The following is a 13,803-nucleotide window of genomic DNA, read 5'->3' on the forward strand; positions in this document are numbered from 1 at the left end:
AATTTCCTCAGAGGACCCCAGTAGAGATGGAGAACGACAAGGAGATGAGGGAGGAAGAGAAGGTAGGGGGGAGATGGATGCATTGGGGGATGAAGGAGGTTGAGGAAAGAAATCAGGGGTGTTATAAATAACACTGATGAGGTGAGCTAGAATTGATCCACACTGCAGTTGAGAGGTGGGTGTTCCTTCCAGTGCTTAATTGCCAGTCATGTGCCCTGGGATGCAGCTAGCACTAAATGTGGTCTGTCTCTCATTAGGCTTGGACAGGCTGAAAATACAGCAGCAAAAACGGGAATTGGGACTCAAACAGAAAAGGGATTCAAAAGACAAAGTGCTACAATTAAGACTGATGGGGGGATGATAGAAAGGATAGAGTGGGAAATGGAGAAGTGTTACTCACGCACTCCACCCTCGAGTCCCTGAAGGAACCTGTCCAGGATGATACGAGCCATCAGTGCTGGAGACAGATCCACCTTTACGTAGATTGAACAACAAAAAGAGAGAATTTGCCTTCATGAAAAACTGAGCAATGCGGAGTTAGTGCTACTTCAAAACATGGGTATGGTGGAAATAGTATTCCTCTCTTGAGAATAACTCCATTTACAAACCTTCAGACTAAATCCCACATATCCAGTTGGAAGTGCGAACACATTTCAAAGAACCCTAAGAATTACGGCGCTGAAATTACACCGCCGGTCTACTTTCGGCTGATGTCACATGGATAATAATGATTGTAATGGCTTTAAATGATATTATTGCGTTTTCAAACCTTGACCTAACTTTCGACAATCTCTGTGCAAATTGGTCTTTGAAAGTGTTGCTGTGCAATAACCTTTCCCACAGGAACAAGAGCTCCCCAATTACACAGCCAAGCTACCAAGCTGAATTGCCTTCGCCTCTGTCAAACGGACAACCGTAGTCTCTCATCTGGTATGAAAAAGCTGCAGACACTCTATGCCCGAGACAGAGACTATGCAGAGCTTTAATCATAGGATGATCACCAAGGAAAAACTTCAGGAACCAACAGGACACACCGGAGGGACTGTGGGAATGCAGCCCTTAATAGGAAGGATAGAACCTGTGGCTGCAGCCCCCTTTGAACACAAAGACACCTTGAGAGGTGTTGAGAGGTGTGCAGTGTTTTTAGTTTGAGTTCAGGGAGATGCCCTGACAGGTAAGGGAGCACTAATGGCTGATACTGAAGTTGGATACTTGACTTCATTCTTATGCCTTCCTGGTCATTAGAAACGAGATTACCATGAAAGTGATGAAACGGTACTGGAATGAAAAAACAGCTTGTATTTATTTTAATATTCAGTGTTCCAATCTTCAGAGGCAGGTATTAGCTTTAAAAGGTAAACCAAGCATATCGAGCTAATTCCTTTTTGAAAGCAATGCATTTTATCTGCTAAAGATAAAGACACATTAAGTCATTCATTGCTAAATCTCACAACCTCTTCAGCGTTGAGGGAATTAAAACATTGCTTGAAGACAAGACATTTCCAGCCAGCTTGTTTTGAAACACAGCTAGAGATCATTTTTTCTCTTGTTAGCATAATTGGGGACCAAAAGTGAATTTGCCCTCAGCCTGTAGTAAGAATGGTGCCTTTCATCTTTCCTCTGATGCTTGTTGGTAACGCTGGGAGCAGAGAGACTTCTGTCTAAAAACAATGTATTTTTACCCGCAGTAATATTTGTTAACATCTCCATAATATTGCACTAAAAAGGCCAAACATGTCTGTAATAATTAAGGAGTGAGCATAGAGTTTATATCTTCATTAGGACCTCTGCTAGCGTTTTAAACTTAGCTTTTAACTTGCAGCTACAGAAGCTCTCTTTCGTCTCCCCAACCCTTCAAATTTTCTCTCCCTTTCGTCTTTCCTCTGAATTTTTTCCTCTTTGTGCTTAATAGTTTGCTCTCGATACACATTTTTGGTAATGAGCATCAGATTCCTGGTAACCTGCATCAGGGCTGACACATGAAAAATGGCAACATTACCATCGCTGGCCCAGACTGAATAAGGACCACCTGATTAGTTCAGGTACTTGCATCCCCCTAATTTTCATATTAATCATGAGCCTCCATTCTCAAGTCAGACTGCAGCACTTCATGGGTTTAACATGTGACTAAGATTCACTAAACCTTTATTTCCTGCAGCAAACAATTATTGTTTAGTTAAACTCCAGTTTTATTAGCCCCCTAAGCTAATGGCTGTCACATACAGGACAGAAGTGTAACTGCACCTGTTCTAAACCCTTTATGTTTAAGTAACCTTCACATAAAAGTCCATATACAGCTTGAAAAAACACAGCAAATGTCGGGTTTAGAACCCTCATTTATGGAAGACATCTCGGGGCAAAAAAAAAGAAATCCATGAATAGTTTTCATCATTGTTAATCATTTCCCTCTGTTGGAGATATATTGTCTCATAAAGGGATGAAACTACATCAATTAGCGGTCTGGGAGACCATGAGTGCTTGGTTTAAATGTTAAGTAGCATATTAAAATGACAGTTAAATGGTTCATAGACAGTTATCTCTGAGCTGAATTTAATCCTTTGGAGAAAAAAAAAAATCATGTGTCAATTAAATGGAGAATGAATAATGGCAGTTAGCTTTGAGGTGCCACTGATGCATGTGAACTACTCTGATTTTAGATTAAGAAACCCTCAAATCCCCTTGTCTGGTGTAAGCACCAATAAAGATTTAAATGTTTTAAAAGCTTGAACAGTTTACATTCAGTTTAAATATCACAATGACAAAACTGTCAGACCACCAATGTGATCAAATGAGAAAAAACAAATCAAAAAGAATACAAATTACCCTGATAATCCAAAACTTATTGCATAAATAAAGTCGTTCAGCAACATTAGCTGCTTTTTCTGCATTTTGTTATCTTATTAGGAACTGTCGATTGTACAACATGTTAGAAACACTAGTGGCAACTGATGGTGCGAAATGCAGATAACTTGACTATGTTAATAACTTAAGTGAATAAAACAAGTTATTTTATAAAAAGCACACAAAAAAAATCACACCATCCTCTATTTTATTATTGTACCAAATTCACATAGAATGATATGTATAATTTCTGCATCAACCAGAGAACAAGTCCTACACTGACCTTCTAAACAAAACAAGTGATGAAGTGATGAAGAGAAGAATTAACCAATGCCCCAACCCTCACCTGTCCGCAGTTTGCGGCAACTCTGGCTGAAGTGCAATTTGGAAAATTACATAACACAACACAAAAACTATTTTCACATCTGCTTAATGGAGGTGAGGGCTAATTACATTAAATAATTGATAATGGTGCGGACCAATTTACCAATTTTGATAATGACTAACAGACTACTGCAGCCTATTTCTCTCTATCCATTTAAAGGAAAAAGTAGGCATCAATTGAGGATTTTCCTTTTAAAGATAAGAAAAGAGAGACAGAGATCAAACTAAAGGTTAGGCCATTACCTCATTGGCCAACTCCAGCAGGACGGGGGCAGTGGGATGTGCCTTGGCTTCACTCAGATACCTTCATTATAACAAAGAACAACAACAGCAGTGAAAAAAAACATGGCCCACAAAGGCAGACAGAAGGGTAGAGGGGACTAGACCAGGCTAGCCAAGACATGCTAATGTCCCTGATGACTTTGCCCTAGGTGGCATATGGCAGACTCAGTGCGGTTAAAACAGCACTGCTTGAAGGGCTTCAAATTTCCTTGAAGCCAGATGACGGTGATAGTTAGTTAACCCCTGCCGCCCAAAAAGCCTTTTTTCCCTCGCCAGCTAAAACTGCAGCTCCCCACTGATCCTACCCAGATCATGTCTGAGGTTTGTTGTTTTAAGTGGATTAGAAGTGCATTATCCAGCCTTGTTTTCCCCAGAACAATGGCCTAATATGCTAGATAAAGGCTAATTGCAATATGCAAAGAGGTTTTCCCCCCTACAGCCTTTTTTTCTTTTCTTTTGTCTTTTAATTTGTCCGAATTTATTGAATTACAGATAATCATCCCGTCATAACCCTGAGTAGGGCAAATGTCTAAAGCCTGGTTATTTATTTATTTATTTTTCTGCTTTCACTTTGACATGTAGAACAGAGCTTAGCAGGTGCAAGTGGAGGTCTGGAATGAATCCTGAGGGTGGTGATTTGTTTGGGGAAGATTATATCTGTCACGGTGGCCCACCTACTCTCTGACTTTGGCGAGTCCATTCCTCTGTCACAGAACAGGGAAGACAAAGAGAGCACACAAGAGTGGGAGACAGATAAAACAAAAAAGAAGTGAAAGAGAAAAATAGGGATAGAGATGTGAGGAAGATAAAGAGAGAGAGCTTGACAGATGAAATAAGAGCAATAAAGTAATACAGTACAAAGTTATACAGTACCTTTGGTAGTGGCTTTCAATAACATCTGATGCATGGTGTCTTGAGAATGTTCTTTTGGTTCGTTTCTGTCGTAAAGAAAATACAGATAATTATTTTTAAAAATTAAAATTAAAATAATAATAGTTATTTCCATACATTCATTATTCACCCTTTATTTCAAGGGAGGCAAGCCTGTTCCTTTTTTCCCTTCCACCTGAGTAATATGCAGTCTTGGTTCCTCCCTTCATGCTCTATTGTATATGAACAATCGCAATAGATCTTAGGTCACAGTAATTTAATTTCAATAAGTTTGCTCGGGGTCAAAGTGTGCAAAGGAAAGCTTGTTCGAACCCCCATCCCCTTGCAATCCCCCTCACTCAACCTTGTATTCATTTCCCCCTTTTCTATCAAACAATGACCTTATTTCAGATTCCACATGACATTTCCATGCAATTCAATTGCCATCTTCGGCGAGAAGGAGGAGGACAGGGGATAAAAAAAGGAAGACCACTGGTTAAAAAACAACTTATTTAAAAACTACTACACAGAGAAAATGTAATTCCACAGAGAGGGGCAGTGTGACTGACACCTGTCAGGGGGATGATAAATGACTCCATTTTCTGCCTGTGCTGCCTTCTGCCACTGGCGGCAGTGGCCATTTATCATCATCTGCTGTCAGCCGTGGAAAGCAGCAGTGACAGTGCGAGTCAGCAAACATTTAGCACACGCAGCCGCACTACACGGGGAAATTATTATTGTCAGAATAATAATGGTTTAGCATAATTTATTACAGGTCCACCAAATAAGCAGGGGCTAGATGTTATTAGACAGATGGATGGGAAGGCTTGGCAGACATCCACTGAGGCTCAGGCAGGCAAGCGCCCTCAACGTGAACGTGAGAAGGAGGGGGTGGAGTGAACAAACGGGGATAGTGGGGGGGGGGGGATTCTCCAAACCAATCAGAGAGCTGGCAGTTCAATTACAAAGAAATAAAGGGACATTCATCATTCAATTAGGCACCTGTCAGGGCTCACAAAGGAAGAAAACTTCTAACCTGGTACTCCAGGGAGAAGATGCTCAGAAGAGTGGACTGCGAGTGACTGGAACAAATAAAAGAAGGACAAAGTTAATTACCAGAGTGCATTGCACAGAGACAAAGGGAGAGGGGGAGCTTCAAAGCTGGGGCCAGCTGCCCTGTAATCTAAAAGAACATGAAAACAAGTGTGGCAAAGTTGTTCCAGATGAACACCTCTGACAAAGGATTCCTGCCACGATGGCGTAGGGGTGGAAGACAGGGGGAGGTTATGCGTGGTATGAGAGATGAGAAAAATATACCCTGTTTCTTTTCCCTTTCACTCATTCATACATACCATCTTCTTCCATCTCTTTTCTCTCCAGTACTCTCCAGTGCTGGAAAAGGAATCGTTCATCATTGCAGTTATTGCACTCAAAGAACATAGCCAAACTAAACATAACAATGTTGAAGCAAAATTAATGACATTCATGCAGATAAAGGATAGGAGAGAAACACAGCATTCACTAGCAATAACACTTGGTGGTTTGGTAGATGTCTCTTTGCAAAGGAGTTGACCACTGTGAGAGTGTGTATCTGTTTGTGTGATTGGTGTACCAATACACAGATAGGAGAAAGTTTTCTTGCTTCACTGTCAGAGCTGGCATATGGGCCGCTCTGGAGCCCTCCCACTGCAACTGATGGGCTTTGAAAATGGAAACTTTCACTGCAGGAAGCTTGGACTCCCAGGAGTCAGTGGATTCTATGGGTTGCCATAAGTTACATTCATCTCCAGCTCTAGTCAATGTCAAACACCTGGCAGAGAGAGAAACCTGGAAACCAGGCAGCTCCAACAGGGACTCACAGCCCCCTCAATACTCCCACCCCCACAGGCTCATTTGGGTTGGGGATATTTAAAGTGGTGACAGATATTATTCTAATTGGATCATACATACCTCCACCATGCATATCAATGGGAAGAACACATGAATGCGGCACACACACATGGACATATACACTGCTGTGTTGGTCTCCAGTGATTTAGCGTCTCCATATACTGCTCTCAGTACACTTGATTGTTAAATTTAATGGACTTTTGGTTACAAGTCACCTGAGAATGGTATGTAAATACTGAGGAGAGGCTGAAGCTTCCTTTCTGCATTAAAATATTGAGTCCACATAGGCTTTCAACATCAATCACTGTAAACCATGAAATAACCATGTGACATGTAAACAAAGCCAAAGGAATCTCGAACATTGATTTCTGTCTATAGTCTCCGTCTGCGGCCATTTTTTTATAAAAGCATTTTAACCACTGGAATAGTTTAGCAGTTTATAAAGGCTTACCCCGCCAAAGACGTCATATTGGGTTCTTCAGATGAATATTTGAGAACGTTTTAAAGCCCTTTCTGGAGAAAAGCCAATTTATGACTATTCAAAAGCATTTTAACCACTGGAATAGTTTAGCAGTTTATAAAGGCTTACCCCACCAAAGACGTCATATTGGGTTCTTCAGATGAATATTTGAGAACGTTTTACTTCCCTTTCTCGAGAACAGCTAATTTATGACTATTCAAACTGTCTTAGGGCTCGACCCATCACAGATGAGTCTTGTCAACCACAAAGTTAGTTATCATATGTGGATGAAAAACAGTTTGAAGTAAAAGAGAAGAAGGGGAAACTCTCAGAAAACACTGCCACCTCAGCATTAATTTACAATGATGCTCGGGGATGAAGGGGCCACTGCAATTAAGTGGGCCATTAAATGGTCAACTGTCAACATGTGGATACTTAAAAGAGGAAAAAAAAAATTCTTCCACACTTCAACCTTGCACCTGAGCATTTCAACAACATTACAGCCTTATTGTTGGCATGGGACCATCACGATCCCCCTGTTGGAACAGACATCTGTTAGGTTTTAAATGGATTACTCTCTATAATGAGCATGATTACAGCCTAATTGCTAAATCTATACCCTGTTAACTTTAAAAGGGACATAAACTGCTCTAAATATCTGGGAAAACATATCCATTTCAAAAACACTAAGAACTTGGGGGACTTTTGTTTTTTCTTCTTTACCTATAGCAGTTGTTGCTGACATCGAAAATTGATAAAAGCTTCACAAATGCTGAGACTCACTGGAGTGGTGAAAGAAGACCAAATATTATACGATTTTGAAGAAAAAGAGAGCGATGTAAAGAGATGAGGGCATATACCTGGATCCAAACCAAGACGATCTGCATTTTATAGAGTCTGTCAAGTTTTACACTGTGCTCATATTGTATAGTGCCCTTTTTCCATTTAACTGACATTAATACTAAGTTATTGCAGACTTTGCATTAATGTATATCCAATCTGTGCTCTCCTGGGCACAGTAAGCTCTATTCATGCTAAAATATAGAGCTATGTGAAGTCTTACAATGGGGATCTGACCTGCCTGCTGCACAGTAGCGCTGTAATACATACACCACCTTGCCTCATAATACAAGCATTTGAGAAAAATGGTCTGGTTCAAAACAATCACATGAATATTCCAAAACCAGAGGCATTTAGCCTTTCTTGTTCAAACAAAGCACTTTATTTGGATGCATGCACATTATGAGAACAGCATAATGTTTAATCCATTTTATCATTTTTAATTCTGGGATATAACATAAAGATAAAGTAGAAAAAGGTGTCTGTCATGTATTTTAAAAATAATTACAGAACTTTCTTTTAGTTTGTCCTAAAATCCCCCCTGGATATGACAACTTGGGGAAACCTAAATTGTAACGTAATCTGCACATAGACAAATCACAGTTTTTTTAATGCGTCCGTAAAAGGGATTAATAACCAAGTTCATCAATCTATGCCATACCATTTAAATGACATTGATTTGCAAACGTTTGATTTTAAAACACTGTAATTATTTAAACGTATTAAAGGAAAAATCATTCACATTTTTGAAAATACACTACAAAAAGGGACTGTGGCACTGCAGCACATCTGAACATTGACCTTTATGAGAGAAGAAAAAACTAAAAGTCCCTCCCTCTTGGATATAATTTAGAACATGGAGAAACAGAAGGTTGGGAGACAGAAGAGTGGTTAGGGAATCATTCACTCTCAACCTAATTACCCTTCCTTACAACATAAGACAGAGCATTAATATGCACTGGCACCCAAAATAGTAAAGCTGCAGATTAAATTAAAAACAATTAGGGACTTTCACTTTGTCACTGAGCTGGTATGCTTGTCTGGTCAGTGCTTTAGGCTCTATTAAGTTAAGCTATTCACTGGTTATGAATCTGACAAATTCATATTTGAGTGTTGAATTGCCTTGTCTCCTCATGCATTCAAAGTGTATCAGTGTCTTAAGCTTACGTGAAAAAAAAAAAAAAAACAGTTGCAGAAAAAAAGGAAGCCCCATCAACCTAATTAATAGGAGATGGGGGAATTCAAGCTATCCATTATATTCAAAATCTTCCTATTTACAAATAATTAATTATAAACAATAGCTGTAATTTAGGTAATGAAAGCCACCTGGCTAATGGCATTGGTATCATATGCTGCGACAGTATTTAGCATTTGGTGGATCTGCATGCAGAGAGTGTTGCATGGTGCGTCTCTTCAGGGCATGGAACTGGCTAATTAAGGCATAGCACATATTTTTCCTAATGGAAGATGAAGATGCTTTTTTTTTTTTTGGAGAATGACAAGGATAAAATGATTCACTCTTAAAAATTATATTGAATTATTGCTCAGTTTTAATACCTTGTTGTTATCAACAGCTTATTCATCACTTTAATTATAAGCTAATGCTTCCCTTGCAAAGTTAGGATTTATATCTCAACTATATTTCACTTCAATAAAGCTGGATTGCTGAGAATAATACATTACGCATTTATTTTCCTATAGATCAATATTTTATAAAGTGAGAAACAGCTGAATGTGGGTAAAACACTCTGGATATGCAAATGCTGCTAATTACACATGCTGATATGCAAAATGCTAACATCTGTTTCTCCATCATCAGCAGCAAAACAAATGTGTACCAGAAAAATCTTTACGCGTTAATGTATAAATGTGATGTATTTTGACAAGAGATAGAAACAAACACAAATCTCAGTGTGTCACACAGCTTCGTACAAATACTTGCACAATGAGCGCACGTGTTTACAGTTCAAATTAGTTTTACTTTTACCCCCCTGCAAAACAACTGTAAAGCCTTCTTCCTACTACAGAAAACACATTACCATGTATAATATTTGCTTTAATTGCAGTGATATGGTTATATTGCTTTGTTAGTAAGCTGAGATCAACAGATTCACTATATTCTCAAGCTTTGTTTGATACATGAAGAAAAATGCCCCGAAAGCCTGAGTACATTCCACTACATTTACTTGGAGTGCCCCCCCTCCCAGCTCTCTCTGCAGAACACAGACGTACAAGCCTGAGGGGCACTGTGGACAGAAATGGCTCCAGTAGAAGCACAACAGGACATCACACAGTCTACAATTGTCCTAATAGACGACAAATATGACCCCTACAGAGCCCGATTCACTTTATTAGAATCTTTAACATTTCTGTCTGCTGAGGTGCACTTAGACATCAGAACTGTTAAATAATGGTGGCAAAAAGAGCAAGAAATATCCCACAATCATCCCCCTAATTGTGATTCTTTCTGAAAGCTAGGGATCTCCATGGCTCGGTGTGTGACAAAACATGTTATAACTATTATGGTGGGTTGCCTTTACTATAATGTAATTATTGTCTTCGCTGCTTCTGCAAATTCTCGTGGAAATTGAAAATGAGGTCCATGTTATCTGTCAAGTTGCGAGTGTCCACTGGTCTGGCAAAGAAACACATTATACTGACCAATTGCCTTCTCCCCCAAGCATGGCTGGGGAACTTGTACCATTCTGGGCAATTTGTTTCCTTCTTCTTTTGCAATTGAACCTACTGGGGGTTGAGGGACGACACTGAATCTACCGCCATGTACAGCGACTTGTTGGTATTACTCACCATAGCTGATATTTCTGAGTTGATAATTGACCTTTACAAATATTAAGATCTTATTTTATATACCAATCCCAAAAAAAAGTAGTTAAACAACAGGCTGGTTTTTAAGTGTTTTTAACCCCAATGAGTCGAATAGGCCTTACAATCTATAGAGTGTGCCAGGACAGTGTCTTGAAGATATGAAGAGGAAGTAGTCATGTGCTTCCTAATCAAGTAATTGACTGCATCTATTATTCATGAACTCCTTAGCCTGACATGAAGTTGTAAACTCAGCACAACTTCTCTTCTTTCTTCATCGCTCCTCTCTGCTTACACTTCAGTCATCCCTTCACCCTTCCAAAGCTCATCTAACCACATAAAGCTGTGGAATTAGTTTGCCAGCCTCTCAGCTTTCAAGGGTTGTACCCAAAAGCCACAACTGCCAGTTTGTGTTTTGTTCAATTTGGACGACCAGAAGTGTGAGGCTGTGCACCGGAGGCTGACTGAGCTGCCCCCACAGGCTCTGCACTAGATCAGTCTCTGGGTCATTGCCACTTCCAGGCTACAAAAAAGCTCTTGTAGTTTACCTTCATGAGAGCTACAACAGAGCAACACATTTGATTCCACAGAGACGATTGTGGAGATCACAGCTAAATGAAGAAAACAGTCCAACTGGTACACTTTAGAAATGCTATATATTAATACTTTGGCTGTTTGAATACACATCTTTAGATCCGCTCTCACTTCTAAAATGCCATGTCTTTACCTTTACATACATCAATTCTCAATCTAAAGTAAAGGTTTTTGAACTGATGAAGTTTTTAATTGGACCAAGTTAACACAAACAATGGTTAATATAGATCATTTATTTAGATTTAGTTTGAGGAAGGCTAATGCCTTTTCTGATTTGCAAGAAAATGAGCTTTATAATTAATTAATATAACAAGGTGATTGAAGCATCTTGAAACAGCTAAACAATTTTTACATAAAAAATAGCTGCATTGATTTTGCCAAAGAGTCAACAAAAAACAATGATGATCTGTCAGGTCTTTTCTTTGGTTCTATGAAGGAAAAAATAAATATATATAGAGCTTGCCAGTTTAATGCATCGTGCCTGTTATCAAATCCTTAGCTTTAGCCGGCATGTAAAAAAAGAAACAAACACTACAGCAACAATAAATAATCAATGAGCAAGTCCCTAAGCTTCGTCCTGAGCCTAGATATTACCATCAAAAACAAAGTGTCTGTTGCCAAGAAATCACCATATCAATGGCACATGCCACAACAACCCTGTCCCGCGCTTTCCTTTCAAAGATCATGCTAGATAAACCCCAAATAACAGAGAAATTAACAAATGCTTGACATTTGCTCAACATCCATTATTCTGACACTTCTTCAGAATTTCAAAAGGCTGAACGCATGCTTAATCAACATTCATATTCCCAGAGCGAGCCCCAGCACCATATTGCAGCCCGCCTCAGTGCTGATGAAAACGGCACATTAGGGCCCGATTCGAAAAACGTTCAGGGACTCCTCGCCAGGGAGCTGTATGTGTGTGTGTGTGTGTGTGTGTGTGTGTGTGTGTGTGTGTGTGTGTGTGTGTGTGTGTGAGAGAGTAAAAAAAGAAAGAGAGAGGTAGTGGCTGTGTTTAGAGGGGAGGGATGCTTCACACTTAACTTTTTAAGCATTTTAAAAACAGAGGCATCTGCCCCTTTCTGCACACCCTCCCACTTTCATGACTGTGAAAGCCATATGAGGAGTGAACCGAATGGCATTTTAAAGAGGGGGGTAATCATTACATCCAAATTCATTCATAATACAGCACAGAAGGACACAGAGGACTCTCATTCCCTCCCTCTTTTTCTCGCCCTTCTTACACAGACTCTCTCTGGGGACAAAGGGTGGAAGGACTGGGGTCCCCTCTAGACCCAAGGGAAGCCAGGCAAGGCCTTAGAGAGCAGCCCATCATTTCCAATTCTAATATGTGGCAAGAGAAGGACCTGATGGGACTGATGTCACATTTTTCCTCAAACCGACCTACGATGAGCCCTCCCACTCCCCCCTCGCTGCCAAGCTGCAGTCCAGATACTAGGCAGGACACCATGGCTGGCTAAAAGGAGGGCAAGGAAGAGAGGGCAGGAATGGGGGTTGATATTTGCATGTCCTTCCATTGTGAGTGGGGGTAAAAAGTGACAGCACCGTGTCCAATTCTTTTCCCCCCAGAGCAGCTCGGGCCCGGCAAGAGAGGCCAGGCTGACAGATGACTCCCAACATCTGTGTTATGCAGCCGTTACAGATGAGGGACTCCACATCACAATCTCTCTCTTTCTGTCTGTCTATGGGACACTCCCTCTCTCCTCCCACTATCTATACTGAAGTACAACAGAAAGACTGACAGACTTTCCGTGGAAATTACCTTGAAATGGCCTTTAACAATCTTTTTGTTCAAAGTTAAAATTTTCCTCCCTTTAAGTCCCAAATTAATGGCCATGATTATGAAATGTTTTCGACCTCAATGCAGCATTCAGATGTTTGAGGATCACGGCCATTTATACGACATACTCATCATTGGAAGCTTTAAGTTTTATATTATTAAATAACTGATCAAATATTATTAAGGAAATGAAATGAGAAGGATTGTTAACGAAAACATGTAATGCATGAATATTTGAGAGTTCTGCAAACTAAACTAAAAACCCTTTCAGTATAGCATTACATTTAAATCACAGATTGCATAAAAACACAAATGGCAAAATGTAATACAATTATAAAAGGGTTCATTGATGTCATCATACTATGTTTTTAATTATTAAATGTATAAACTGTAATACCACAATTCTGTTCATCTTGATTTACAACTAAATACTAAGTTCTTGCCAAACATTCCATATATATACTGTTAGTATAAAAAGTTAACAAAAAAATATAAGAAATTATATTGTATGTTTAAATTAGGACTTAACAAATATTAAGTGTCTCCTCTGCAAAACAAATATGGCTCATGCCCCCGAGTAAACTACTACATGCTCTGTCATGATGCTGGTAGCTAAAACATGAATCTACAGTTCACTCAACATAGCTAGCATCATTTGGAAATGGACCCAGTACGATGTGAATTTATTTGATATCCAGATACCTGTATTTTTTTTATCTCTCCGAGCATAATAGTCAGAGAGATAGAGTGCAGTCTTGTCCACAACAAACCCCTAACCCCCCTCCAACCCTCCTCCTGCCAGCCCCAGCCTGGCCAATATTTACGCAGTGGCAGGGCTCCCACACAGTCCGAGGGGACAGGAGGGGTGTGGGGCGGGGGTGGCTGACTGCCGTGCCTGAGCGCATGCTAAGAGATGATGGATGGCCTAGTCGATATGTTATGTCTTAAGAGCCTGATTTCCTGCCAGTCCAATCACTAACCCTCCAGAGCCCAGCTCAGCTGATTGGACAACCAGAAT

The 13,803-nt window shown here is 39.9% G+C and overlaps 1 protein-coding gene across 2 annotated transcripts in view; it reads right to left on the reverse strand.

Annotated features, from left to right (window-relative positions):
• The window catches only part of cdin1 (CDAN1 interacting nuclease 1), a 57,252-nt gene that overhangs the window by 41,468 nt on the left and 1,981 nt on the right, over positions 1-13,803 (reverse strand). Inside the window, exons 3-6 of one of the 2 annotated variants that reach the window (XM_063909676.1) lie at positions 5,414-5,459; positions 4,381-4,445; positions 3,469-3,529; positions 401-473 (exon numbers count right to left, since the gene is read on the reverse strand). In XM_063909676.1, the coding sequence (XP_063765746.1) occupies positions 401-473; positions 3,469-3,529; positions 4,381-4,445; positions 5,414-5,459 (245 nt within the window). The remainder of the gene's footprint in view (positions 1-400; positions 474-3,468; positions 3,530-4,380; positions 4,446-5,413; positions 5,460-13,803) is intronic. The other variant, XM_063909677.1, reaches the window with a different exon arrangement.

This window comes from Eleginops maclovinus, chromosome 19 (assembly GCF_036324505.1).
Source record: "Eleginops maclovinus isolate JMC-PN-2008 ecotype Puerto Natales chromosome 19, JC_Emac_rtc_rv5, whole genome shotgun sequence".
Classification (NCBI taxonomy): Eukaryota; Metazoa; Chordata; class Actinopteri; order Perciformes; family Eleginopidae; genus Eleginops; species Eleginops maclovinus.